General features: G+C 44.6%; 3 protein-coding genes across 7 annotated transcripts in view; 1 reads left to right on the top strand and 2 right to left on the bottom strand.

The window, feature by feature from the left end:
• The window catches only part of gjb1a (gap junction protein beta 1a), a gene marked incomplete at its 5' end in the record, with an annotated part of 150274 nt that overhangs the window by 114692 nt on the left and 8857 nt on the right, over positions 1-26725 (bottom strand). The window lies entirely within an intron of this gene.
• Positions 421-16034, bottom strand: gab3 (GRB2 associated binding protein 3). 4 transcript variants are annotated; one of them, XM_079283638.1, is made up of 10 exons: positions 15889-16034; positions 13131-13431; positions 11084-11240; positions 10525-10982; positions 10270-10319; positions 9437-9686; positions 9034-9124; positions 8841-8925; positions 1906-2025; positions 421-1303 (listed from the first exon to the last, which is right to left on the bottom strand). In XM_079283638.1, the coding sequence occupies exons 1-10, from the start codon at positions 15958-15960 to the stop codon at positions 1184-1186; spliced, it is 1704 nt and encodes a 567-aa protein (XP_079139764.1). In that variant the 5' UTR covers positions 15961-16034; the 3' UTR covers positions 421-1183. The 4 variants fall into 4 exon arrangements, with proteins under 4 accessions (XP_079139764.1, XP_079139765.1, XP_079139766.1 ...); XM_079283639.1 differs by having other exon boundaries at positions 421-1300; XM_079283640.1 differs by having other exon boundaries at positions 9437-9683.
• On the top strand, positions 4666-8250 carry LOC306788219 (uncharacterized protein). 2 transcript variants are annotated; one of them, XM_079283632.1, is made up of 2 exons: positions 4666-7815; positions 8069-8250. In XM_079283632.1, exons 1-2 carry the CDS (start codon positions 4731-4733, stop codon positions 8155-8157), a joined length of 3174 nt encoding a protein of 1057 aa, XP_079139758.1. In that variant the 5' UTR covers positions 4666-4730; the 3' UTR covers positions 8158-8250. The 2 variants fall into 2 exon arrangements, with proteins under 2 accessions (XP_079139758.1, XP_079139759.1); XM_079283633.1 differs by lacking the exon at positions 8069-8250 and having other exon boundaries at positions 4666-7493; positions 7615-7735.

Raw genomic sequence — 26725 nt, 5'->3', positions numbered from 1 at the left:
CGTCCTTTTGGCGCATGCTAGTGACGCACCAAGTGTGTAACCTATGTGTGTAACGTGTGTTTTATAATACAATAATAATATAACTATTAATGGTTATAATAATAATAATGAATATGTAATAAAAAAATGACATCATTGCATGTTTGAAAAATGTGACGCAACTATTATTTCGCAACAAATAGACGATGAAGAGTTCCTTCTCCATAATGCATGTTTATCCATTCCGGAATAATTGTAAAATAATATATTGCTGCCTGCATGTGCTATCTATCTATCTAGATCGTGGTTTCATCTTTCTGTTTTACACATTTGTATGGGAAAGGGAACCTTGCTGAGATGGGATCTGTTTCCTTTGCTGAGGTGTAGTGGAAATAAAATGTTGTGTCATCTGTGAATAAAGGAAAGAGTTTTTTATTATTATTTAAAAAAAATATTAACTTTATTTGTACTCAACAGCGCATATACCTTAGAAAATGGCAGTGGGGAAGACAGAGAGAGAAAAGACATTATACAATTCAATAAATAACCAAAACATAATAAATTAAAAAAATGTCCAAAAAACATTGATGTTGTTCATGACAACAGATAATGATGGTTTGTCTCCTTTGAATTTTGACTGATGGATGTGATATTTAACCAGAATTAAGATGTCTCGTCACAAAAAAAGAGTCATCTCCCTTAAAATCAGTATGACCAAAGTTAACATTTTCAAGCCTCAGGAAACAGTGTCTATGACTTGTGTCCAGAATCTCTTGGAGTAATGACAGCACCAAAACAAGTGGAAATCATCTTCAATATGGGCCACAGAAAGAGCAGAAGAAGGAGGAAGCTGTAAAACATGTCATCATTAAAATATTTCTCTTATTTACAGTCACATTAACTGTACATACATTTACAGCAGGTCTAACATGTGTATATTTACAATGAAGAAAAATGATCAAACGTAATGCTACAGTAAAAATAGTTACAGTGCAAAATCTGGTTTTATTTACAATACTGATCTACTGAGAGAAAAGGTTTTTTTTAGTGCAATTTGGTGTTTCCAGCCCACATACAAGCATCAAACTGCTTACCAACTCTTGTACTTTTATGTCCCTATTTTTCAAAGTGCGTTTAAATCAGTTTTCTGGTCCTCCTCGCTGGTGTTATTGTTCTTCTTATTTAAACAAAGTTTATGTTCCATTTATGTTTTTGACTGCCGGACATCTGTCCACTCCATTTTTGTGTTTTGCAGCGCCTGAGTCTTCTTCTCGTCCACCTGCACGTAATCTACTCTGTGCTCATCAGACAGAAAGGGCTTCTGCTGGACATAGAGAGGGAGAGATGAGGAGACGGTGAGTGATACGTTTCCAGAAATGAACATGGTTCTGCTTTACACGTACAAGCAAACAATCATGTTGCACTAAATGTATTCAAACTACTGATGCTCCGAAGTGTACTGTAGACCTCTTGATGTACAACTCTTTGGAATCATATATTTGATTTCTTATTGCAAGGGATGTTGTGCAACATGCAATTCTTCATTACCATGATAGTAGCAGTAAGCTGTGTGAAGACATCAAAAGAAATCGGTCTTAAAATATGCTTACAGGCAAGTTGTAGCTGTTTTGTTTTTTTGACCCTTTGGAGTGAGCCCTGACTTGGTCATTGAGATAGTAATAATACAGGTCAGGGGAGCTAATAGTAGGCAGTGACTGTAATGCTACACCCCTGAGTGTGGGCTGGCTGAGCTGAAGTCTAAAGAAGATTCCTTTTACAATGTCAAAGATCATTCATGTGTGGTGTTAGCTGTTCCCTCTCCACTTCAGACACCAAAGCGTGAAGCATTTAGGTAAGTCACATCAACAATGTCAGAGTCTGTACCTAAAGGAGGAAGATATTGTCATGTATCTGATCAGAACATACCTTCTGTACAGGAGAGGGGGATGCAGAATTGAAATCCAGTGATAAATAGTCGAGGTTTGAGCTTCTCGCCCAGTGCTGAGCCGCTACATCGAAGGTGAGACAGAAAGGGAGCCTGGACTCCTGTCAGAGAAAGGATTAAATAAAGACCTTACTGAACCGTCACTGTTCCCAGGTAGAAGGATCAGACACACCTATGAGATAGGTTCATATGTGCTGCATTGTCAATAATTACATAAAAACGGCGGCCTTAGACTGATCGAGTTTAGGGAAACCACTTGTGTCCAGAGTGCATCCACTTGTCTGTCAGTATGTTTTTGTACAACAAGAGATACGTGACTAATGTGCCTTTACTCATGACTCTTCTCTGACTTTATTCCAGGAAGAATCAATTAAATATGCAGCATTTCCAGAAGCAGCCTTGTGCAACATCACACTGTCAAACGCTCACTCCCTAGAAGGTCCCCCAGTGCGATTACAGTTCGCCGAGGAGAACATTTCAGAAACACACGGTCACTTTCCACACCCACATTCTTAGCTGTGTGGGGATTCAAGCACATTTTTCCACTCAAACATGGTCCTGTAATTATAAGACTGTAAGATTTAGTTGTTTTTTTAGTATTCTGTAAAATAAAAATGGGTAGAGTGACGTCTGGAATTACCTGGAAATTAATTTTGGCTTTTGATGTTAAAGTCAACAGTGAATTAAAGATTTCTGCCCACATTTTAGCATGTTTTTTAGCATCTAAACAACTACAGCATGATACTGTTTTTAGTCCATGTTTTAACATAGTTATTCTCTCTTTTTTTCATTGTTTGTCCACGCATTGTTAATTGTCAATATTGTTTAACCTTTTAACTTTAATCTTACATTGTTTTTAGGTTTGTTGTGTAAAATCTGCCTCTTGGGACTACAGATGAAAAATAGCCTTTTGGCTAACTCTGGCACATTTGCAGAAATGTTTTTATGAATGTGCACTGTCCCGTTCAAATAAACCAATAAATAAAAATAAACATGATGGATATTAAAATACTTTTTTAATGCTGTGTTTAGACAGCGGATCTGCCCAACCACTGCAACTTAGATTTACATTTTGTGAGAGAAAGTGAAAAGTGGATGATTCATTATGTTTATATACAAGGACGAGAAAAGGTGGGCTGACGGAGTGAGCCACACCATAAAAATATATTACCATCAGAGCTACTTACAATCATCAATTATCATCAATAATGTCTCGATAAATGAAATCCATCTTCATGGCATGAATGCCAGATTGCTTCATATTCCTGAATATATTTTTAGTGCATTAAAATAAACAGATATATATTGTGGCAGCCGGGGTGGGCGAGCCCAGGGAGTAGTGATGGCAGGAAGATACTACAGACTACCAGAGAGAAATGGATTGCACTTTGCACACGCTCCCTTAGTGCCAGCCGGCAATCAGCGCAACAAGGCACACCTGAGAGAGCCGGCCAGTGGAGCTTCATGGGCGGATATAAAAGGAGAAGGAAGATGTGAAGTCGAGGGAGTAACTTAGGTGAAACCATTCAAGACGGTGAGATATTGTGAGACTACTTAGCAACCGACCCTGGAACGGAAGACTACCCCAACTGGATTGCCCCCGGCTACTGACCCCTGCTTGGAGGAGAACGACGCCCCTGCCCAATCCCTGGACCGTACGAGAATTGCGCCTTGTGTATCAGACCCCGGAACTGCACCTAGACCCTTCTCTTGCTTAACGGACTTGTATTGGCTGTGTGGCTGCTGTGTCGTTACCAATACCCCAGTAAAGTATTTGATTGCCACGTCTTTAAGTCTCCGTGTCTTTATAAGTATTGCATATTGTCCAGTAACACCCCTGACCACCCCGGGGGCTGTTACATTGGTGGAGAATGTGGGCATTCTAACCGGCTTCTGGACAATATCTAATATTTATATTACGCGTCGTATCGACATCAAAATGTCCGCGCCCAACCCTGTGCAGGAGCTTCTCGCAGGTCTCATAGCCAGCAATGCGGAGACTCAGAGGAGGCACGAAGAGGCAATGCAGATGCAAGTACAAATGCTGCAACTTCAACAGCAAACACAACACCAACACCACCAGCAAATGGAAAAATATATGGATTTGCAAACCAACCAACAGGAAGTGAAACGACTGGAGCGAGTGAATCCCTCGCGCTTCCTGGTTAAACAAACAGCCAGTGACGAAGTGGAAGCTTTCCTTCTGACTTTCGAAATCACTGCAAAACGTGAACAATGGCCCGAGGAACGGTGGGCAGACTTGATCGCTCCTTTTTTGACGGGCACCGCGCAACGGGCTTACCAAGACCTAGCCAATATTTCACCCGTCACCTACGCAGCACTGAAGGAGGAAGTGCTTCAGCGTAGCGGGGTGACTCTTCTGACAAAAGCGCAGCGATTTCATGAGTGGAATTATGATGCCACCCTCTCTCCAAGAGCGCAACTGTATGATATCACGCGGATCACTACCGCCTGGCTGATGTCGGAGCCCCTCTCATTTTCCCCCCTTGATCGGGTAATCATGGATAAGTTACTGAGGTCATTACCGTTTGAAGCAAAAAAATTGGCAGGACAAAAAAATCCCCGCAGTCTCGAGGAACTGACTGAGGTAATGGAGGGCTGGCAAGCGGCGCAGGCTCTGGTGCGTGGGGGAAGACCGCCCAAGATGGAAATATCAACCCGGCCCCGACTGTTGAAACATGGAGATTCCCCACGAGAGCCGGCCATGAGGACCCCTCCCGTGGAAACCCCCCAGCGCAGATCCCTGTTAACCCCCGACACCCGCAGGTGTTATGACTGTGGTGAGATGGGACATATTGCCTGGAACTGCCCACAGCGGGGGGACGCCCCCATGCCCACAGCTAGCGAGACTAGTCACCCCTGTGGACTACTGACCACCTGTTGGGCCCAACAGGGCGATTCGGCCCCACTCACCCCAGTACGAGCGAACGGGCATGACGCGGCCGCCCTGGTCGACTCCGGCAGCGCCGTCACCCTCGTCCGCCCCGACTTCGTCGAGCTACCCTACCTGAAAAGTACAGTATCAGTCACCTGTATTCACGGGGAGACCAGAGACTACCCCACCGCGATCCTAGAGCTTCACACCACCCAGGGGAAGAGCACCGGACCGGCAGGGGTGGTACCCGACCTACCGGTGGACCTCCTGATCGGAAGGGACTCCACTGTCTTCCCGGGGCTATGGAGAGGCCTGGCCAACGGGAAGAAAGCCCCACCACGAAAACCACACCGCACGCCAGGAAAGTTGTGTGGGTTTCAGGGGGCCGACCCCCTGAGCTCCACGTCCCCCCTCTCAGAAGGCGCCGCCAGCGCCGCCGTCCGGGCCGCGGAAGCCGCCATTCGTCCAGCCAGGGAGGAGGACCCTCTTCCAGCCCCCGAAGAAAGGGATCCAAGCCAGGCCAGTGAGGACGCCTGGGCTGATTTGTTCCCACTAAACCCCGAGGACCAACCCCTGCCTGCCCCTCTAGCGGGACGCTTCGGGACCGCCCAGCTGGAGGACGCCAACCTCCAAAATGCCCTGCGACAGGTGTCCGTGGTGGACGGCAAACCCATGGATGGGGTAAGACAAATAATTTACCCTCACTTTGCCATTAAAGCTAATTTGTTGTATCAAGTGGTAATGAAGGACGGGGCACCCCTTGAGTTGTTATTGGTGCCCCGCCCTTTTGTGTCGGTGGTGCTCCAGATGGCCCACACCCACCTGTTGGGGGCCCACCTGGGGGTGGAGAAAACCCTGGAAAGAATCAAGGCCCGGTTTTACTGGCCCGGGGTGAAAAAAACGGTGGAGGACTACTGCCGGAGCTGTCCTGACTGCCAGCGGGTCGCCCCCCAGCCGCACCATCGCAATCCGCTGATCCCCTTACCCATTATTTCAATTCCCTTCAGTAGGATTGCGATGGATTTGGTGGGACCCCTCCCAAGGTCCAGTAAGGGATTCCAGTACATCTTGGTGGTGCTGGATTACGCCACTCGCTACCCAGAGGCCATTCCCCTTCGGACCATGGCCACCAAAGGTATTGCCAGGGAATTAATGATGTTATTTTCTCGTGTAGGCATCCCGGACGAGATCTTGACTGATCAGGGGACCCCCTTCATGTCAAGAATCATGAGGGACCTGTGCGGGCTAATGAAGGTAAACCAGTTAAGAACGTCGGTATACCACCCGCAGACAGACGGCCTAGTAGAGAGGTTTAATCAGACCCTGAAACGGATGCTCCGGAAAGCCATGGAGGCAGACGGACGTAATTGGGATCAGCTGCTCCCTTTCCTCATGTTCTCCATTCGTGAGGTTCCCCAGGCCTCCACGGGATTTTCCCCCTTCGAGCTGTTGTACGGAAGACGGCCCCGGGGACTCCTCGACCTGGCCAAAGAGGCCTGGGAACACCAGCCATCACCCCACCGTACGCTGGTGGAACACGTGGAAGAGGTAAGAGAGAGAATGGCAACAATTTGGCCGATGGTTCGAGAACACATGGCCGAGGCCCAGACTGCCCAAGCCCGGGTCTACAATAGGGGAACCCAGCCCAGAGAATTTAGCCCGGGGGACCGAGTCCTGGTATTAGTCCCCACATCTGAGTGCAAATTCCTGGCTCGGTGGAATGGACCCTATGAAATAATGGAAAAAATAGGAGAAGTGAACTACAGGGTAAGACAACCAGGGCGACGACATCCAACAAAGGTGTATCACATTAACCTGCTAAAAAAATGGGTGGCCCGTGAGGCCCTATTTTCCCTCTCTCTCTCTTCCCCTCCCACCACAGGAAAGACGGAGGCAGTAGAGGTCCCCATGGGAGAGCAGCTGACCCCCAGCCAAAAGCAAGACCTCCGCGAGCTAGTGGACCGATTCCGGGACGTCTTCTCCCCAGAGCCGGGGTACACCGACCTCATCCACCATCACATACATACCGAACCTGGGAAGAAGGTACGTCTCAGGCCGTATCGGGTGCCAGAAGCCAGGAGGACCGCCATTGAGACAGAGGTACGCAAAATGTTGCAGGCGGACATAATCGAGCCCTCCAGAAGCGATTGGTGTAGCCCCATCGTCCTCGTCCCCAAACCTGACGGCTCAGTCAGGTTCTGCAATGACTTCCGCCAGCTCAACCAGATCTCCAAATTCGACGCCTACCCGATGCCACGAGTGGACGAGATGATCGAACGGGTAGGGAGTGCCAGATTCATTACCACCCTGGACCTCACGAAGGGCTACTGGCAAGTGGCCTTGGCCCCCGAGGCCAGAGAGAAGACAGCCTTCGCCACCCCCGAGGGGCTGTACCAGTACAAACGGCTCCCCTTCGGTCTACACGGGGCCCCACCTACCTACCAGAGGCTGATGGACCAAGTCCTTCGGCCCCACCGAGAGTATGCCGCGGCGTACCTAGACGACATCGTCGTACATGGGGAGGAGTGGGGGACCCACCTGCGTCGGGTCGACGCCGTGCTCCGAGCCCTGAGGGGAGCGGGGCTAACAGCTAACCCCAAAAAGTGTCGCCTCGGCCTCCGAGATGCGGATTACCTGGGGTACACCATTGGGCGAGGTTGCGTCAAGCCCCAGGTAGGGAAGGTCGAGGCGATCCGGGAATGGCCCCGCCCCCTCACCAAGAAACAAGTAAGGGCATTTATTGGACTGGCGAGCTATTACAGGCGATTTGTCCCCCACTTTTCCTCCCTTGCAGCTCCCCTGACGGACCTAACAGGAAACCGGCTGCCAGAGCGGATCCAGTGGACAGCAGAGACAGAGGAGGCCTTCGAGAACCTCAAGAGGGTGCTGTGTTCAGAACCAGTGTTGGTGACCCCGGACTTTGAGAAACCGTTGGTGGTCCAGACCGACGCATCAGAGACCGGGGTAGGCGCCGTCCTGGCCCAAGTACAAAATGGTGAGGAACACCCGATAACATACATCAGCAGAAAACTCTTGCCCAGGGAACAGAAATATTCCACAGTGGAAAAAGAATGCCTAGCCATCAAGTGGGCCCTGGGCGAGCTCAAATATTACTTATTGGGACGAAAGTTCACTCTGGTCACCGACCATGCCCCATTGGTATGGATGTCGAGAAATAAAGAAAATAACGCCCGGGTCACCCGCTGGTTTCTGTCTCTGCAGCCCTATGCCTTCTCTGTCGTCCACAGATCCGGTGCCGCTCACGGAAACGCCGATGCCTTGTCCCGCAGGGACGCCTGGTGTTCCTGGAGCAGTCCTCCCCCCAGGTCAGATTTAAGGGGGGGGGTGTGTGGCAGCCGGGGTGGGCGAGCCCAGGGAGTAGTGATGGCAGGAAGATACTACAGACTACCAGAGAGAAATGGATTGCACTTTGCACACGCTCCCTTAGTGCCAGCCGGCAATCAGCGCAACAAGGCACACCTGAGAGAGCCGGCCAGTGGAGCTTCATGGGCGGATATAAAAGGAGAAGGAAGATGTGAAGTCGAGGGAGTAACTTAGGTGAAACCATTCAAGACGGTGAGATATTGTGAGACTACTTAGCAACCGACCCTGGAACGGAAGACTACCCCAACTGGATTGCCCCCGGCTACTGACCCCTGCTTGGAGGAGAACGACGCCCCTGCCCAATCCCTGGACCGTACGAGAATTGCGCCTTGTGTATCAGACCCCGGAACTGCACCTAGACCCTTCTCTTGCTTAACGGACTTGTATTGGCTGTGTGGCTGCTGTGTCGTTACCAATACCCCAGTAAAGTATTTGATTGCCACGTCTTTAAGTCTCCGTGTCTTTATAAGTATTGCATATTGTCCAGTAACACCCCTGACCACCCCGGGGGCTGTTACAATATATATATGTGAAAGTCCTCCCTCAGTCTCTGCCAGAGACAACGGTGAGCATCATTAATGAAGTCAGTGACATATGCATGGTTTGAAATGTGCTGCCACGACTGTAAAACGTTACCATTGCAGTGCAGTTTGTGTCTTCATCTCTTGGATTGTCCCCGTTCTCAAGTCTTCTTTCAAGGGGTAAAGAGTTCGCTAAAAAGCTACAACAACACAAAAAAAAGAACATCACTGTTGAGCTGTAACCCTAACCCACATGACTGGAACCCGCTATGACACTTTGAGGATAAAGAGACTTTTTCCTCTCTCACCAGGATTCATTCATTGCTCTGCTCAAAGGAAGATGAGTGGGATACTCTGTGATTGTAGAGAGGTCTCTCAAGTCAAGAGGCGGAGGTCGAGCTGTGAACCCAGAAAAGGGCAAAGTTACTGGATTGGTTGTAACATTCCGCGGAAAGACCCGCTTTCAAATGGTGGCGGGTAGTGAAGATCATTGTGTGGGAAAATCTGTGCATCTGATACCTGCACGAATCCTCGATCGACATTTCATCGTCAGTATTTCCAATCATTTCATAAATTTACAAACTGTGTCTAAAGTCCAGATAAGATCATGAGAAGGCCCAGCTGATTGACTGAGTAGAAATAAAAGCTCAGTTTTCCAAACATTTATAAGACATGTTACATGAACCAATCGGGGGCTCTTGTGACTCTCACCTCTCCTCAGGCGAGGCTTGAGATGCCGGTGAACGGGAGGCGGCGCAAGATCTCCAGTTTGGCACGTTAGTGAACCGAGAGTCGGGGAGGAGTCAGCGTTGCAGTTTGTGTTGGCGAAGCTGAGCGTCCTGGGGCTCATGGGGATGTAACCGTCACATTCAGTGGGGGTAACAGAGGCAGTCGGGGAAGCCATGGGGACGTACGACTTGTCCTGGTAGCTTTGAACCCGCGTGGTATTTAAACAAGGCTGCTGAAAGACAAAGTATCACGGGGTCAGATGAGGTCACTATGACGGCATCCCTTTTTATTCATAGAGAAATCATACTTCCCCCTCTGTGTGCTACAGTTGTACATTTTCCAATCCTCCATTTCTTTTAAAAAAAGAATAGTATGACGTATTAATGAATTAGATGAGGATATCGTTACCACTCTCTATGTCTGTATGGTAAATATGAAGCAAGCAGCTAGCAAGCTTAGCTTAGCACACACATTGGAAACAAGGGTAAACAGCTAGCCTGACTCTGTCCAATGGAAACTGTATCTACGTCCTTCATTAATTGACACGTTCTGGGTGGTTATGTCTCGTCATCCTTTCTGGAGCCGTTGTGAAGCGAAGACTCCAGGTTACAGGTGAAACAACTGAGATACTGTTTGCAGTCTTTGTGCTAAGCTAAGCTAACTGCCACCTGGCTGCACACCACAGAGGGGTGAGATCAACGTTCTCATCTAACTCTCGGCAAGAAAACAGATCAGCATATTTCCAAAAATGTCAAGCTACCCCATAAGCATAATGGTTTTCTTTGTTTTTTTTCTGCTGTCGATGATTCTCTTACCAGATTAAGACTCTGCCTCCTGTTCCTCATCGCTCTGATATCGGCATTTGCTAAAAAAAAAAAGAAAAGATGTACGATTGGAAAATGACATTCGTTTACGCTCTCAGCTCTTACAGTCAGCTATTGTCAACATGAAAACGTACGCTGCCTCATCATAATAGCACCAGGATTATGATACATTTTGTTTAGCCCAGCTTTCACAGTTTTTATTTGTATCATGCATTCCATGGGACTGCTTTCCTCCTGAGGACATACCTATTCTGAAATGGTCCAGGCTTGAAGAGGTCCTCCGGAGGAGTAACGCAGCGTGGTTTGAGAAATGCTGTGCACTGGTTGCCCTCGGCCTGTGAGCTCCATCATCAGCCAGCTGCTCTGACAGGAGATTCGACTTGGGTGGCAGCGGCGGAGGCGTTTGTCTGTCACTCGTGGCCTCGCACGACGCAGGGGAGTACGGTTTGTCAAACTGGAAGACACTTGTGGCACAGTGACGTAGTGGAGAGGAAGAGGACGACGGCAGAGCCATGGAAGGGCACGGAGCGCTGAAGGGGGGGTTAGTCGACCTTCCGTGGAGGGGAAGAGACGGACTGGGGCTGGCATGAAAAACGGAGGATGACGAGGAATTGGTGTAAAGAGGCGAGGGGAGAAAGTCCTTCACGCCTTCGTCTGATGACTTCTGCTCCAGAGAGATCTCAGAGTTTGAAAAGCTGTCATGTCTACATGCATGAGGGGGGAGATGAAAACATTGCATTTGTTAAACATTAAACAACTGCCGTCATTTCGTCTCGTGTCAAAGGTTTTTACAGATTGTACATACCTACTAGTGCTCACACTCCCCGTCTCACACTGCGAGAGGAAGAGGTAGTCCAGCGGGTGACCTGAATCTAGCTGGCTTGATAACGACAGTCGGTCAGAGCTGTTGGGGGACGGGTGAGTTGATGTCGGGGTGTGAGGAAAGCCTTCTTCTGAGCTCTCTGTTGAGAACAAGCAGAGCAGAGAGCATGGAGTTTTCTGAAAAACGTGACTCAGGAGTGATAAGAAAACTGCCGTCATGCTGACACCAAGGGCCTGGCTGAAGGGTGCAAACTGTAAGCAAACACACACATGCAGGTGTCTGCCAGCCGGCACTCAAACTTACAATGCACCGTAAATAAAGCAGATGAATTTGAAAAGAGGAATGGTATTTATTTTTGCAAGGCACCTTGAAAGTAGAGCCTGTTGCCTCTTTTGTTTATACATCCTCCAATCTTTTAGTCAGATTGGCTCGCGTTCAGAAATTTGTTTCATTCCATTTCACTCAAGGCCGCCGAGTCAAGGCTCTCCCTGTGAAACCATGTGTGTGTGTGTGTGTGGGGGGGGGGGGGGGGGGGAGTCTTGCATGTTCTCATAAAACATTTTCTACCCTTAATATAGGTTTGTGTTCTCTTGGGGGTGCAGAACAACCTTTTAATCTCTTCTGCATTTTCTGCATCAAAAATGATGAAGCGCTACGGCACAGAAGCCTTTTGAGGTCCAGGCAGTCCTACTCTAAAACAAAAAAAAACCTTTAAAGCTACATAACATTATTCTAAAGTTCAGTGTTTAGTGTGTGGAATCTAACTTTGCATCATAATCGACCACGTGTGTGTGTGTGTGTGTGTGTTTTCTGAGCGCATAATAGATTTACGGTAACACGCAGGGCAGCATATCAGCCACATTGCTCTATCTCGCTCACACAGAGGTTCAGTGTTCTAACAGACATGTCTCCACGTTTCCTCGCCAAATATCACAGTAGAGCAAAGGTCACAGCAGCATCGCTCTGACAATAGATTGATAGAGTCTAGATGTGTCGGCAGGAGAAGTTTCAATGTAGAAATAGTTGTCAACGACATAAGAATACAGTGGTCATGGGTCAATTAAAGCCTTTAAAAGTGATAGAAAGATGATTCAGCATGTTAAGGGAAATGATACAAACATGTCTTATTAATCTGTTCATCTGAATGGGACCTCGGCTCGCTGTTGATCTGCGGTTATCTCCGCTAATACATCGGCAACATCAGGCAAGGAGCAGCTACAACATGTTTTTAACAGCTGGAATCGTTAAACACTGCACTTTGCTTGACCTGAGCACTCATCTGAATTAACCTCCATTCCAGCGGAGTTGTGTGAAAACATGTACCGGCAGTTACAATATCTCTATATTTCTAATGTTAACATTTCAGGATAATCCAGCATCTACTCGTTGTTGTTGTTGCTGCAGGAAGAAGACCGAGAATGATTTGCATCAAAAGTGTTAACCACAGCGTGATGACGTGAGATGGTGTGTGTGGTTTTAGGAGCTCACTTGTAGAGAAATCTATCTGAAAAGTCCACAGCTCTGTATCAAGCACAACGGTGCTGAAACTGACTGCTCAGCTGATAAAATGTTTTCGAAGTTCGCTACTTCAACCACAAGTGTGGATCTTTCAGACAAATGGAAACTTACTCATTTAAATCTCGATGTTCCCCTGAAATTGTCCCTCTGGTTTGTTTTATAAAATGTAAATAAAAACGCTTCACACTATACCACAGAAACCAAAAATAATACAAAACACCGTGGAAATATTCCAAATGTTTTTTGCATCATTTTTTATCAAAAACTGTCATCTTTAGACTCCATTAACATAGAGAATGAAGTACTTTAGGTTTGACAAAGCATGAAAACTCAACCTATGAGTACAGCAGATATACAAATTCTCACTTAAAGCTCAACTTTGGGCGTTTTGCGGCAAGACAAAAGAAAAAGACCTTCTGACCTTCTGTTTTACCCCATTACTTAGTGAGTAGTAGTAGTAGTGGTAGTAGTAGTAGTAGTAGTAGTAGTAGTAGTAGTAGTGTGTATTTACCTGCATCCTCCAGGCTCCCAAACTGGCAAATTTGACTGATATTACTGATCCAGCTCTTCATCTCCTCCTCAGTTTTGGCCACCAGGTAAAAAGCACGGAATGAGGTCTTGACCACAAAGAGGTGCTTCCCGTGGAAGTCTCTCTTTATCCTGAGCTGCCCGTTGAGCATTTCGACCTTGCACTCTCTCAGGTCGATGGTGCGGATCGGCTTTTTGGAGTTGTTACTTTGGTAGTACTCCAGCACATCGGGATTGCCGTTCATGCGGCCTCTTCGAAGCACGAACCAGCGTTTCCTCCACGCCTGCAGGAGAAAAAGGGAGCAAAAGGTTCATCATGGAGTGTTAACTTTATCCTTACTGTGCAGTATTATTCACAGTCTTGGGAAGAAGATCACAGCTCCTGCTCACGACAGCAAACTTTAAACAGTTTTTTTGGCTTTTGATTTGGTCAGTAAGAGGAACCTCAACTCAAATTTCCCAGCAGTACAGAGAAGAGGAAGTTGTATTTAGCAGAAAATGTCTTAACATACCGAAAGAGGTATTTATACTTGGTCAGTCCTTTTCACTGAGGTCTTACTGAAAACATAACACTGAAACTTAACAGGTATTTATGGTTCCTGAGATCTACTTGTAATATGTTAACGTCTGAGCCCTCTTTGCATACAGAGTGCCAGTCCCCCCCCCCCCAGTCCTGTCTGTGTCATATTTCATAATAAAACAAATCATAAGGGTAGTAATGCTGGATGTATATTTTCTCTCTTGGTTTTTGTGTGGCTGTGTGCATTGTTGGGGTGGAGCCTCGCCTGCTAATTTTGTGGTGTGAACTTAAAACAAAACTTTGTCTTTGTTCTGCGTGTGGGTAATCCGCTCCTGCACAAGTCAGTTGGTAGTGTTTGTACCAGGAAATGGTTAGACACGCCACACTTACCGCGAAAAACACTGCCAAGTTTAAGAGGAAACCGTAACTCGACAGATGGCTATTCTATCCTATAGGGGTTTTGGACATGGAAAGTTTGAGCTCTGAAAAATGAGTTGTTTTGTAAATATAGTGAAAGTAGAAGCGGATCCACATTTTCATTTTCAAGCGAAGACGGAGCACTTCAGGAGGTTTCACTGTTTTCATTAAAGTCAACTTCTTATCTTGTCTTTCTGTTACCTGCAGGCCAACGCCCGCATGTTCTCCCACTGTGGACCGCATGCATGTTTAACACGATGACAGCCGGGACGTCAAAAACAACAAGCTGACGATGGAGTTTGATTAGTTGTCATTAGTTGTGACCTAAGAGTGACCCTTAATCCACAGGAGGACCGTGAAGTGGACCTTGAGTTGGGATGTTTTTCACAGCACACATCTTCACTTGTCATAGAAGCAAAAGCACAGGTTCTATTCCACACTCGTGACAGCGAGCCAGAATGAACAACACCAGGACCCTGAAACTGGAGCAGCTAAATAGAATTCATCCATCATTGATTTGATTATTTCCACCTGTGCTTTTCCTGCTGTGACTTGTCAAAAATGTTTTCAGAGAAAAAGGCCTTTGCATTTAGAGGTTAAAAATGCAAAACGATATCCATTCTCAAAAGTCTTGAAATGATGGGAACAACAGTACTTAGCAGGAGATATTAGATGTTTGTATACAGCATCTAATTAATACGATTTGCAATATTTTCCTTTTCCTGTGTGATCTTGAGGAATGGACTTTGTATTAAAGAAAACAGTGACAAAGGGCCTTTCGAATAAAATGCATGTCCTCAAAGGTGGCAGTGACAATAATGTACGTTTGTCTCTTGTGAGTAAGGACCGACTTCACACACAGTGAGGTGAAATGAAGTGTTGTGGATGCTTCCGTTTCTCCACCAAACAAGTCCCCTTTTTGGGAACACCAACAAGACACGCTACGTCGTTTTCTTTAAAGTTCTTAATGCTGCGTGAAGATATTCATTTCACGTCAGGATGCCACAGGGCAGCAGTGTACATTTGTCCCGTGATAATTTGACAGCACGCGCTCGACATTTGAATACTGAGTCAGATAGTGTGCCTGCCCAGACAACGGTCTGAAAAACACGTGTTCAATTTGTTCTCTGGTATCTACAGGATTTGCATAGTGCTAAAACAAGTTTCTATTTACCGCCTCGAGACCCCATCAATGCACACCTCCCACCCCCCCGGCCCTGCTCTGGTGTTGACAAATTGCCCTCCTCCTCCTCCATTGGTACAGAGGAAGTGCAAACAGCCGTCATAAAGCTGGACTATTTCTGCTTGTCACCTAAGTCTGTCTGACTGACATTACTTCCCATGTTTCACAATGCACACGCTCATCACACAAACACACACACACAGAGTGGCCAGCCCAGCATTATCACATGACACCCCCCCCCCCCCCCCCAACAACCACAAAACACTGCTGACCGTGTAAGCAATTACATATACTTGTTGTAGGAGTCATTTCCATGTTGCCTGAAGTACATCTGCAGGCGGTGACATATTGTTATTGTTGTTGTAACTATGAAGTGCATCCAGAAGCCAAACACGAGAGCAAGGCGTCATTGTAGAAACGAGGAAGAAGATGTAAAAGGAGAGAGGATTACAGCTCAGTTACACAAACGCATACAAACCCACAGTATAATTCTAAATCATCATTCCACACCGTAACACACACACACACACACACACACAAGACAAGGCTCAGCAGCACAACCTGGCATTTCTACTGCTGGCAGAGGACATAAACAAGTGTCCGGTGTGTACTCCTACTCACAAATCTCTTTAATTTCTTCTCCGGAGGGGATTTAATGAGCCAGCCGGTGCAGACCACATCCCCAGCACTCATCTTGACTGCAGAGCGTGTCGTCCTCACGGTGGTTGCTGCTGCTGCTGCTGCTGCTACTGTGAAACTGAGAGCACTGCGAAGCATATCCTGTGTTCTGGTATTCAGCCTAGCCACTCCAAAAGGAGGAAGTCGAAAAATTGATCACACTGACAGAGAGAGAGGGAGAGGGGGGGGGGGGTGAGAAAGCATTATGTGCTGATTTTCCTCATGTGCTCTGAGCAAGTGGATGGAGCTGTTGGCTATAATACGACACGTGAAGAGGTTTGAGAGGTTTAAGGATTGGGTTGTAATGATTCCTGAGTCACATGCTGTTAACAGACCTTATTGTCTTTAATAAACGTGTCGCCGGTTCCATTTTGCCGTTATCATGTTGTTCGTTTGTTTGTTTGTCCAGTGAGGTTCCTGCAGCTCTATACACCGGAAAACAGAAGTGGGTTTTAACAGCAGCAACTTTTCACATTTTGTAACTGCTTAGCCACAAGCATCTTCTACAACAATCAGGCCTCTTAAGATGACAAACAGCCATACAATTCCAATTGTGCATAGGAAGCCCTTGAGATCCCAACACTGCCATATTTGTGACAAACATTTATTATTAGAGACCATATTAAACATATCCATTCATGCTATAAATAACAGTGTCCTCGGGTGCTGACGGGGTGGTAGGCTTTCTCTCGGGGTGTCTGGCTCAGTAACGGCGTCTATGAGGAGCTGCCACCTCTTCCTCTGATCAATATGTGGAATCCATTATGGATCATAATTCTATAGCGTCATGGCAAAACAGCTTTGAAAGAGGGTTCGGTCATGTAGTCGAGGCCGACGACGCTTGTCATTGAGTTTCATGGTAATCGTATGGACTGTTAAATTTAGTTTAGTTGCAGTTTAGAGGAAATTGCTACTGTTGCATTATTTTCTCAGAAACTTGCTGGGAGATTTTTCCAGTTAATTATAGCAAAATGACAACGACAAATTCCCAGTGAGTTATGTCATTAAATGATTGATATAGCAGCATGTTGCTGTAGAAATACTGCACTGAACGGTAAAAAGTCCGTCAGATGACTGTGATGTATCAGCATATGCTATACTACAAATACAGTAAAAGTAATGCAACTCAGTATTAATGTATATTTACACTTATAATACCGTTGTAAAATACTGTAAAGTTAACTTTTTCACCCTCTGTTCACCCATCACTACCCTAAAACATTGACAAAAGTTTGAATTCACATAGATGCAAACAAAATCTAATTCAGGTGTTTATGTTGCAGTCTGTTACACATAAATGCATCATACATTCATTTAGTAGATTCACAGCATCCAGCATTCACCTACACTGAAGACTAAATATAAGAATCAGCAGACAGCACAGTTAGAGGAAAGTCATATTAATCACATTTAGTCCTTTTCTCCATTTGCTCTTGTCACTCTTTCAACTCCTGTTATATATTTATGCAATATTTGAAATTAACTTAATAATACGTTTTGTTGATACAGTCTGATTTTTGCTGCCCCCGAGTGGCCGGTCTCGCAGGTTTCAAATCTTCTCAATTTACAATATTTTGGTATAATTTACGGCATTGGCGGTAGGAGCGACGTTTGAACGGAGGTTACATAATATGTGACAGAATTGCATTCATTCATTCATTGTTCATCGTTCATTGTTCATCGTTCATTTTTCATCATACTCACCATGAGGTTCACTGCGTATTAAGTGCCACCGCGCCCACAACTGCCACTTTTCACCAAGACTTCTTTTTAATTGTCCAGTAGACTCAGCAATAACACAACTACAGCTCCTGTGACGTGTATCAACAGTTGCACGGTAATCGCACGCACGTGGAAGTGACAATCCACACGTCACGGCTGTGGCCGCGCCCTCTGCAGATCCAACGTGTCTCGTGTTTACGTCTCCCATGCGTCTCCAACACCTCTCTGCATGTGTGTGCACGTGCCTGTGTGTGCAGTTCAAGTCCTTATCCAAACAGGTCTCTTTACACACCCAAAGACAGGTCACTGTTTCAGCTCCCGTGGTATAGTTGCGGTTCTTCTGGATCACCTGCCTGCTTCGCTTCCACCGAGCAGCATCAGCCTCTTGGAGCCTGGTCTGGACTCCACCACGGTTCCCCTTGGTTCCTTAAATAAACCTTCTTACCTTCACCAACTCCTAGTCTGTGTCCTGCGTTTGGGTCCACCTGTATCACACCACAACAACATCTGTTTTGTTGAGTTTGTTTTGTCCTTTTTTTCCTTCCTGTATTTCTCAACTTTCCACACAAACACCACTTTGGGGAGTTGATCCGAAAACACTCAAAGTTTGTCAGATGTGTAGAGCTAGATGGACTTTATTGACCTCAAATTGGGAAATTATTGTTACAGCACCAGGTTATCCACAACAACAGTAAATATACAGTTATAAGTCAACACTACCCAATACATATACCCCAACTACAACAACTAGAATATAAAATAGTACCAAAGGATCACATAGCTGCTATATACATTCGACAAAAGTGTGCACATTTGTTGCAGTTTTTATTTGATTTTTTGTTTTGAATTCAACCAGATGAGGTAGCGTGGGAATGAAACATCTCAAGATTTTAGAGGCACATCTTCAAGGCTCAATCGATTCTGTGACGTCAACAGGATTATTAAGTGTAACGTCATGTAAGCAGTCAGAGTACACCGAGTATTTACAGTAGAGGCAGTATTGACCTCAGCATGCAAATGTAACCAGATGCAATGAACTAAATGCAACAACTTTATAAATGTATTTAAAAGACAACACAGACACACATTAGGACGACAATTTGGAGCCCTCAGACATAATTGTCCTCGACAAGATGTGCACTCTGCATGCACTGACAGGAAGATGTCTCCTCAAGAAGAAGAAAAAGAGACTCAGACCTGCTGTATAATAAATGCGGAGTGCTTACATTCATATTTCTTTTTTAATGTATTTTATTTGAACGTAAAATAAACGGTATTTTGGGGATTAGTGGTCTCTGCCCATTTTGAGTAGATCAGTGTTGGAGTCTGTCCAGGCCAGTAGGGGGCAGTAGTGGAGCGTTTGAACTCAGGGAACGTCTTCTGGGGGTTATGAGGGTTTATTAGGTTACTATGTGTCATATCTTATTAATAACCACCAGAGGTGGAATGAAACTAAGTACAAAACAAAGAATGAATACTTTTACTTTTGATACTTGAACTCAACTGTGCTGATATTACTCACACATGTTTACTGTTTACATGTTTTCACTTGTTGTGGAGTATTTGCTGCTTTAATTTAAGTAAAACTAAATACTGAAGGATTGAGTCTTCTTTTATGTGTTGAGAAAATATTCAAATTTCTTAAGATAAATAAACTATTTCATCGTAAAATACTGACAGGGGCCATTTTTTGCAGCATGAGTAATTTTACTTTTGATACTTTAAGTACATTTTGCTGATAATACCAGATGTTTATTTAAGGTTTTGAATACAAGACTTTTTTTCACTTGTAGAGTACTTGCTGCTTTAACTTAAGTAAATGATCTGAATGCTTCTTCCACCACTGACAGTCACACATAAATGCATCATATATCCATTTAGTTGATTCATAGCATTTCACCACACTGAAGACTGACGTGGAAACCCTCAAAATGGAGTGAAGGTGTGCATCAGTGAGACGACTCCTGTGTGGGTTTTTGTTCATCTTCATCAGAGAGAAAAGCTGCTAACACAGGTGTGTGCTTTCAAACATGCAGAGCGTTTCAGCAGCATAGGCGGAGTTGAGGCATCGTTTCGGGGATGAAGCTTGGAAACTAGCTACAATCTGCAGGTCTGTAACTCCAGCTTTAATCTCCTGTCAGTCTTCACCGCATTTATTGTCTTCAAAAACATGAAAATACATTAAAAAAGTACGAAACATACATTAAATAATACTAGAAATACAACAAAAAGATAAAGATGCTACTCCCCGTAGGGGAATCTAACCCCACTCTTCCGCGCGGCACCCGGGACTCTTTAAATAAAACTCCCTAAACCGTTTCCCATTCATTTTCAATGGTAGTGCTAAACCAGTACGGATGTAATATATATTTGGCCACCAGCAGCGCTGTGGAGCCGTTTTGCGAGTGAAAGACTTTCTCGGGCGACAGCCCGGATTTTCTGGAGCTCTTCGCTGTGTGTTCGAAACCGGGCGGAAACACGTATTTTTTCCACCTCGGGATCCTCTTTGAACCCTTTGTATTAGTGGCACAAATTATGATTGTGTAATTTCATCATTACTGGCGATTTATTCATTTAACCTCCTGGCATCCTCATTTAAACCTCATTTAATCCTCCAAGGGGACAAACAGCGCCCCCAACATCGTGCTTGTGGCCAAAGATATCTGACAGTCGTAGTGATCAGGAGTACCACAGAGAATGAATGGAGAAAGTTAAGAGAGTTAAAACTTGGGGACCGGGACGAACTTTTCGACTGGTACCTGAAGGCACCATGTCACTGAGTTTCCGTAGTGTAGTGGTTATCACGTTCGCCTCACAGTCTGTGGCAAGCCGTGTATAGTTGGCATACGCTGACAGCCAATGAAATTGCAGCATTTCATATCGCTGGTTTCAGCTCCTGGACGCAGGTTCGAGTCTCACTGGGGCAAAGCCACTCATCAATGACAAAGAGCTATTCATAAATCAAGAAATGTTTATCCAGCTTTACCTTTTACTGATTATCACTAGATTGTAGTGGCAGATAGATTATCAAGTACTTGACTTATTTTTGGCTATAAACCTATTATATTGCAGTTTTTACTGTTGACTATAATGATTCACGTATTAATGAGACATGTGAACATTAGTGAATGAAATATATTTATTAAACACAACAGGGACAGTGACTATTGAACACAGAGCCAATAATGCAAGGTCACAAATACACAACACAAATATGTTAAACAAATATAATAATGACAAAACACTCCCCTTTTCTCTTACTTTCCCTTTTCAACCTCCCATCTCTTTTTTTCTGTCTCATAAAAAGCAGGTCGTCTGCTTCTCATGCCCTGGTCTTTGTAAAAGGAAAAGACTTTACCAGGGCAGTAAATGTACTTCCCTGTTAGTCCAGGGAACCCCGTGTGAATGTGAGGACTGTTTGGATCCTGCTTCAGATCCATCTGACAGAATCGACACTTGCGACCTGTGGGCTGGGATTCAGTCCTCTTCCTCTTCTGCTGTCTTCTGTCCTCCACCCTTTTCCTTGTAGCATCCAGTTCCAGCTGAAAGAACTTTGGAGGAGGAAGATCAGAGATGCTGTGGAATCATTCTGGCTGGGGAGGGAGACGCCACAATGACACCATCTTCATGAGGTTGCGCACAGGAAAGCAGCCTGTCCAGAGACCCGTGGATTCCAGCTCTGTCTTCATCCAGATCCTCTGCTGCTGTGAACAGGTCCACTGGCTGACTTCATGCTCGTAGCCAGGGAGCTGTGGAGGAGGACGGGTGGGGACAGCTAACGTCCTGGGTGATGGCTCACCTAGTCAGACAAGAATAAACGGAGCAAATGAGTACGATTCTGGTTGCGTCTTGATTTAATCTTTTGACGTGAAAAACCTTCTCACACTAACGTTGATCTCTCTGTGCAGGTGACAGTTGAGCGTCTCAGGAGAAATCAGGGGGGCCTCTGACACTATCGAGAATATTAAACATGTTGTCATTATTATTGACAGTAAGATGAAGCAAGGATGTAACATGACAGCTACACTGTAGTCTGTGAAACTCAGCAAGCTGGACACTGGAGTGCTGCCTACCTATTGTCTCAATACAGTGCAGCAGCAACTGTATAGAATTAACAACAGTTTTGATGGACACTACATGAAGTATATTTTTAAGATGCAAATACAGGTCAAATAACACACACCAGGGACTGTGACAGTCGCCTCTGTTGCTGGACGACCCGCTCCTTCTGGCAGCAGACACGTGAGCTCCTGAGGAACAGGCACTGGTCTCCTTACAGTTACAGCTGCAAGGAGAGAAGGATCACAAAACACAATCAACGGTTTATAACAGATATGAGCACAGTGAATATGACAGATGTGTTTAAATGTTGGATGTATTTACCATCTACTTGTGAACCCTTCAGATGAGTTGGTGCAGCCAGTGTAGCAGATGGTTCTACAATGGAAAACACCTTGTCAGTAATTTATATTTTGACAAAGAAACACAACTGTTAGTATCGTTACTTCACCTTTCTCAGCCGTATCCAATGACAGACTGTTTCTCACATTAATATATAAAGAATATACTTCATTCATACACGTGTGTTTGTCTTTCAATGGGTTAATATTCAGTGGCCAGTCATTGTTATGTAACCTAGGCAGGTGAAGCAACATGGCACACTTCAAACACATGCATTCAGGTGTTAGTAACACAGCAGTTTCAGACATACATATTGTTTCTTTTTATCCATATAAGGAAACAAAGAGTGCTACGTACCCTCATCATGACTGGTATCAATTCATAGTCACAAGGACAACAAGCAGAACACCTAAACATGAGACAGAACGGTTCAATGCTTCACGTGGGATAAGAAGTCATGGTCCCATGCTTGTCTGTTGATGGCAGAACGTTTTTGGTGAAAAACCTCTTTCTGTTCCCGGAGCCTGTTGTTGTCTGGCTGTTTGATGATGCAGAAACAGCTGGTAAACAAACAAAAAACATATCATATACACTGAATAGAACACACGATTAACCGGTCAGCAAACCGGCTGAACTGTAACTGATTTTAAATCTTCAGGTGGTAGAAATGAAAGACATCAAATGTTTACTCACAGCTCTGCACATGTGGCTTTGAAGGAGATACTCAGCATCCCTCTCTCCAGCTCTTCATCTTCATCCATCACTGAGATGCAAACAGACGAGAATTAGAACGTCATTAAATGAATATCTTCTTGCACTTCTTGTACATAAACATTATTTTAACAGTGATGGAGAAAGTCTACACATCTTGTACTTCAGTAAGAAAATATGTATTAATACCACCACATGGTGTAAATACTCTTTAAGTGAAAGTCCTGCATTCAAATCTTACTTACTCAAAGTCTGACTTCAGTAAAAGTACAAAAAAGCATGTGTTCATCACTTTAATGACTTTATATACTGCTGGTAGTTTAATCTGTAATAACACATCATTTATTAGTTGAGTATATTTTGTCTGATATCCTGAATCTGCCAAGTAACTAACGTTAATAACTAATGCTGTCAAACACACGTGGAGCAGTTAATGTACATAACTATGAACTACATGCATTAATGACGATACGTGACGTGATACAACGGAGACGTGCGTGTTTATTTAACGTTAACGTGATTCACATGAACCACCGGGTCCGGTCACAGCTTGTTGTTCTTTTGTTACGTGTCCGTAAAGTAACAGAGTATATCTTACGTTCACCATAACCTTAACCGGCCGCTGCTCAGCCTCTGTGTTCACTGACATGCATAGTAAACGCAAACTCATTTTATTTGAATGCACGTTCGTGTTAACTTGTGATACTTTTGGTCACAAAAACGCATCAAAGTCGGACATGAATTAACCGATATGAACCGTTAACGGCTCCAGATTACGTTACGTTGTAAGGTAACGAACTCATACAGAAGTCCGCCTTCGACACAATAACACAAAAAAAACACAACTAACTTTATCTTTGAAGCTTTCAAGTGAATGTCAGACAGCCCAGACTAATTGTCATGACATTTTAATTCATTGTTATTCATCTTAATGACTTACCGTTCAACGTAGTGTCCACCCAGCGAATAGATCCGGAAAATGCGGGCTGTCGATGCTCTTTCCAGGCTCCGACTGACTGACAAACACCGGAGAAAATCTTTCTCTCGCAAAACGGCACCACAGCGCTGCTGGTGCTGGTGGCCAAAGATATATTACATCCGTACTGGTTTAGGACTACCATTGAAAATGAATGGGAAACGGTTTAGGGAGTTTTAGCTAAAGAATCCCCGGGTGCCGCGCGAAAGGTCCCCGGTTCGAGACCGGGCGGAAACATATTTTGCTTTTCACCACAAATCCTGTTAATATTTCATTGAAGTCGTCAACAAACTGAACTTCATGTTGAACTCTAATCCCGCCTGTTGAGAAAGGATGATATCACAGATGCAGTTCCCTAACTCGGCCCTTTCAAAATATATTAAGGTTTAAAGTTCAGCCTAATACCATTGGCATCCACCAGTAGCGAGGAACACAGTGACACTAAATTACATTATTCTCTGCAATAAGATAAAATAAGATAATCCCTTATTAGTATACCGCCTCCAAAGATGTTGCTCCTTCTCGATTTAAATGTCGCTCATTTTGCTGATTAGAATTTTGGTCTGGTACCTGAAGGCACCATCTCACCAAGTTTCCGTAGTGTAGTGGTTATCACGTTCGCCTAACACGCGAAAGGTCCCCGGTTCGAGACCGGGCGGAAACATACATTGCTTTTCATCACAAATCCTGTTAATATTTCATTGAAGTCAACAAACTGAACTTCATATTTAACTCTAATCCCGCCTGTTGTGAAATGATGACATCACAGATTGCAGTTCCCTAACTCGGCCCTTTCAAAATATATTAAGGTTTAAAGTTCAGACTAATACTGAACACAGTGACACTAAATTACATTATTCTCTGCAATAAAATAAAATAAGATAATCCCTTTTTAGTATACCGCCTCCAAAGAAGTTGCTCCTTCTCGATTTAAATGTCGCTCATTTTGCTGATTAGAATTTCCTCGCTCACGTCCTGCCGATGTCGCTGCCATCTCTCCAGCTTAGCTCGAGTCAGCCTCCAGCCATGTTCAGATGGTGTTCATAGCCGGGACCACACCAGGCTCAGGTGGGGCTCGTCAACTGCCGATCAACATCCTGAAAGACAGAATAGACAGCAACCGGGACACAGACCCCGAGTGGAAGGGAGAGTCATCACAATGAACTCCATCTACTGGTTGAAAGCTGCTAAACAAGTGAGGAAGTGGACCTTGAGCTGTTGGTCTCACTGCTGATTATGAAGTCAAGGAGGAAGATCCAATTTCAACTTTTAGACCGCCTCATGTTGGAAGGGCTTCTGGTCATGAAGATGTCTTCTACAGGTATAAGCGGCTGGCCTCCGCACGGCACCCGGGGACTCTTTAAAATAAAACTCCCTAAACCGTTTTGCCATTCATTTTCAATGGTAGTGCTAAACCAGTACGGATGTAATATATATTTGGCCACCAGCAGCGCTGTGGAGCCGTTTTGCGAGTGAAAGACTTTCTCCGGCGACAGCCCGGATTTTCTGGAGCTCTCCGCTGTCACTGTGTGTTCGAAACCGGGCGGAAACACTTATTTTTTCCACTTCGGGATCATCTTTGAACCCTTTGTATCTCGGATGAAAAAAGACAGGGAACGGGACAAGCTTTTGGTTTGGTACCTGAACGCAACACTCTCAGAGTTTCTGTATCGAGCTGATTCTAGAATGTACAAAAACACAATGCCCCTAAAACATCATATATAAAACAAATGACCTGTACATTAAATATACAGTATACATATATACATACAGTAGCTGGTGTATCCATAAACATATTTACAATGTAAGTGCTGAAACAATAATCATCATTATGTCAGGATTGCTGCTTCCCCGAATATCTGTTGGATTTGGAAAAAACGATTAAATAAATGAATAAAAAGGATTGTTGTTTGATACGCTGAATTAAAAGTATAAGTAAGTAAGTCAGTCCAGGTGATTTTTATTCATACAATCTAGATATTAACTGTACACAAATGTTCGGAAAACATTGAGCCACAATACAGACAATCATATCATGAACATAATGTATTTATTATAGTGCAATGAATGTATACATTCTGTATTTATTTTAATGCAATAACTTATATTTATATGACGCTGGGACGTCTGACACTCAAAGGGGACAAACAGCGCCCCCAACATCGTGCTTGTGGCCAAAGATATCTGACAGTCGTAGTGATCAGGAGTACCACAGAGAATGAATGGAGAAAGTTAAGAGAGTTAAAACTTGAGGACCGGGACGAACTTTTCGACTGGTACCTGAAGGCACCATCTCACTGAGTTTCCGTAGTGTAGTGGTTATCACGTTCGCCTCACACGCGAAAGGTCCCCGGTTCGAGACCGGGCGGAAACATATTTTGCTTTTCACCACAAACCCTGTTAATATTTCATTGAAGTCGTCAACAAACTGAACTTCATGTTGAACTCTAATCCCGCCTGTTGAGAAAGGATGACATCACAGATTGCAGTTCCCTAACTCGGCCCTTTCAAAATATATTAAGGTTTAAAGTTCAGCCTAATACCATTGGCATCCACCAGTAGCGAGGAACACAGTGACACTAAATTACATTATTCTCTGCAATAAGATAAAATAAGATAATCCCTTATTAGTATACCGCTTCCAAAGATGTTGCTCTTTCTCGATTTAAATGTCGCTCATTTTGCTGATTAGAATTTTGGTGTTGAGCTGTTGGTCTCACTGCTGATTATGACGTCAAGGAGGAAGATCCAATTTCAACTTTTAGACCGCCTCATGTTGGAAGGGCTTCTGGTCATGAAGATGTCTTCTACAGGTATAGGCGGCTGGCCAACGCTGACAGGCGGAGATACTGTCCACTATACTAACGAGGAGGAGCGTAAAGCATCGTGTGACCTGATCTAACGAATCACTGGGCTGACACGGAGTAGCTAATGAATATTAAGTAGGTGTTTTAAATTTAAAAAAAGTAT

This window comes from Melanostigma gelatinosum (assembly GCF_949748355.1).
Source record: "Melanostigma gelatinosum genome assembly, chromosome: 14".
NCBI lineage: Eukaryota > Metazoa > Chordata > Actinopteri > Perciformes > Zoarcidae > Melanostigma > Melanostigma gelatinosum.
Note: the sequence above shows the minus strand (reverse complement) of the source record. Positions and strands in the feature narration are given on the sequence as shown.

What these genes read in the sequence shown, in the direction of transcription:
- LOC306788219 (XM_079283632.1), top strand. Translation starts at nt 4,731, where the DNA reads ATGGGACATATTGCCTGGAACTGCCCACAGCGGGGGGACGCCCCCATG. An exon ending in CCTGGCCCAAGTACAAAATG is followed by an intron (nt 7,816 to 8,068) that starts GTGAGGAACACC and finishes TGTCGTCCACAG; the next exon opens with ATCCGGTGCCGCTCACGGAA.
- gab3 (XM_079283638.1), bottom strand. Translation starts at nt 15,960, where the DNA reads ATGAGTGCTGGGGATGTGGTCTGCACCGGCTGGCTCATTAAATCCCCT. An exon ending in CCTGGACCATTTCAGAATAG is followed by an intron (nt 10,320 to 10,524) that starts GTATGTCCTCAG and finishes TTTTTTTTTTAG; the next exon opens with CAAATGCCGATATCAGAGCG. An exon ending in ACACAAACTGCACTGCAATG is followed by an intron (nt 2,026 to 8,840) that starts GTAACGTTTTAC and finishes TTTCTCTGACAG; the next exon opens with GAGTCCAGGCTCCCTTTCTG.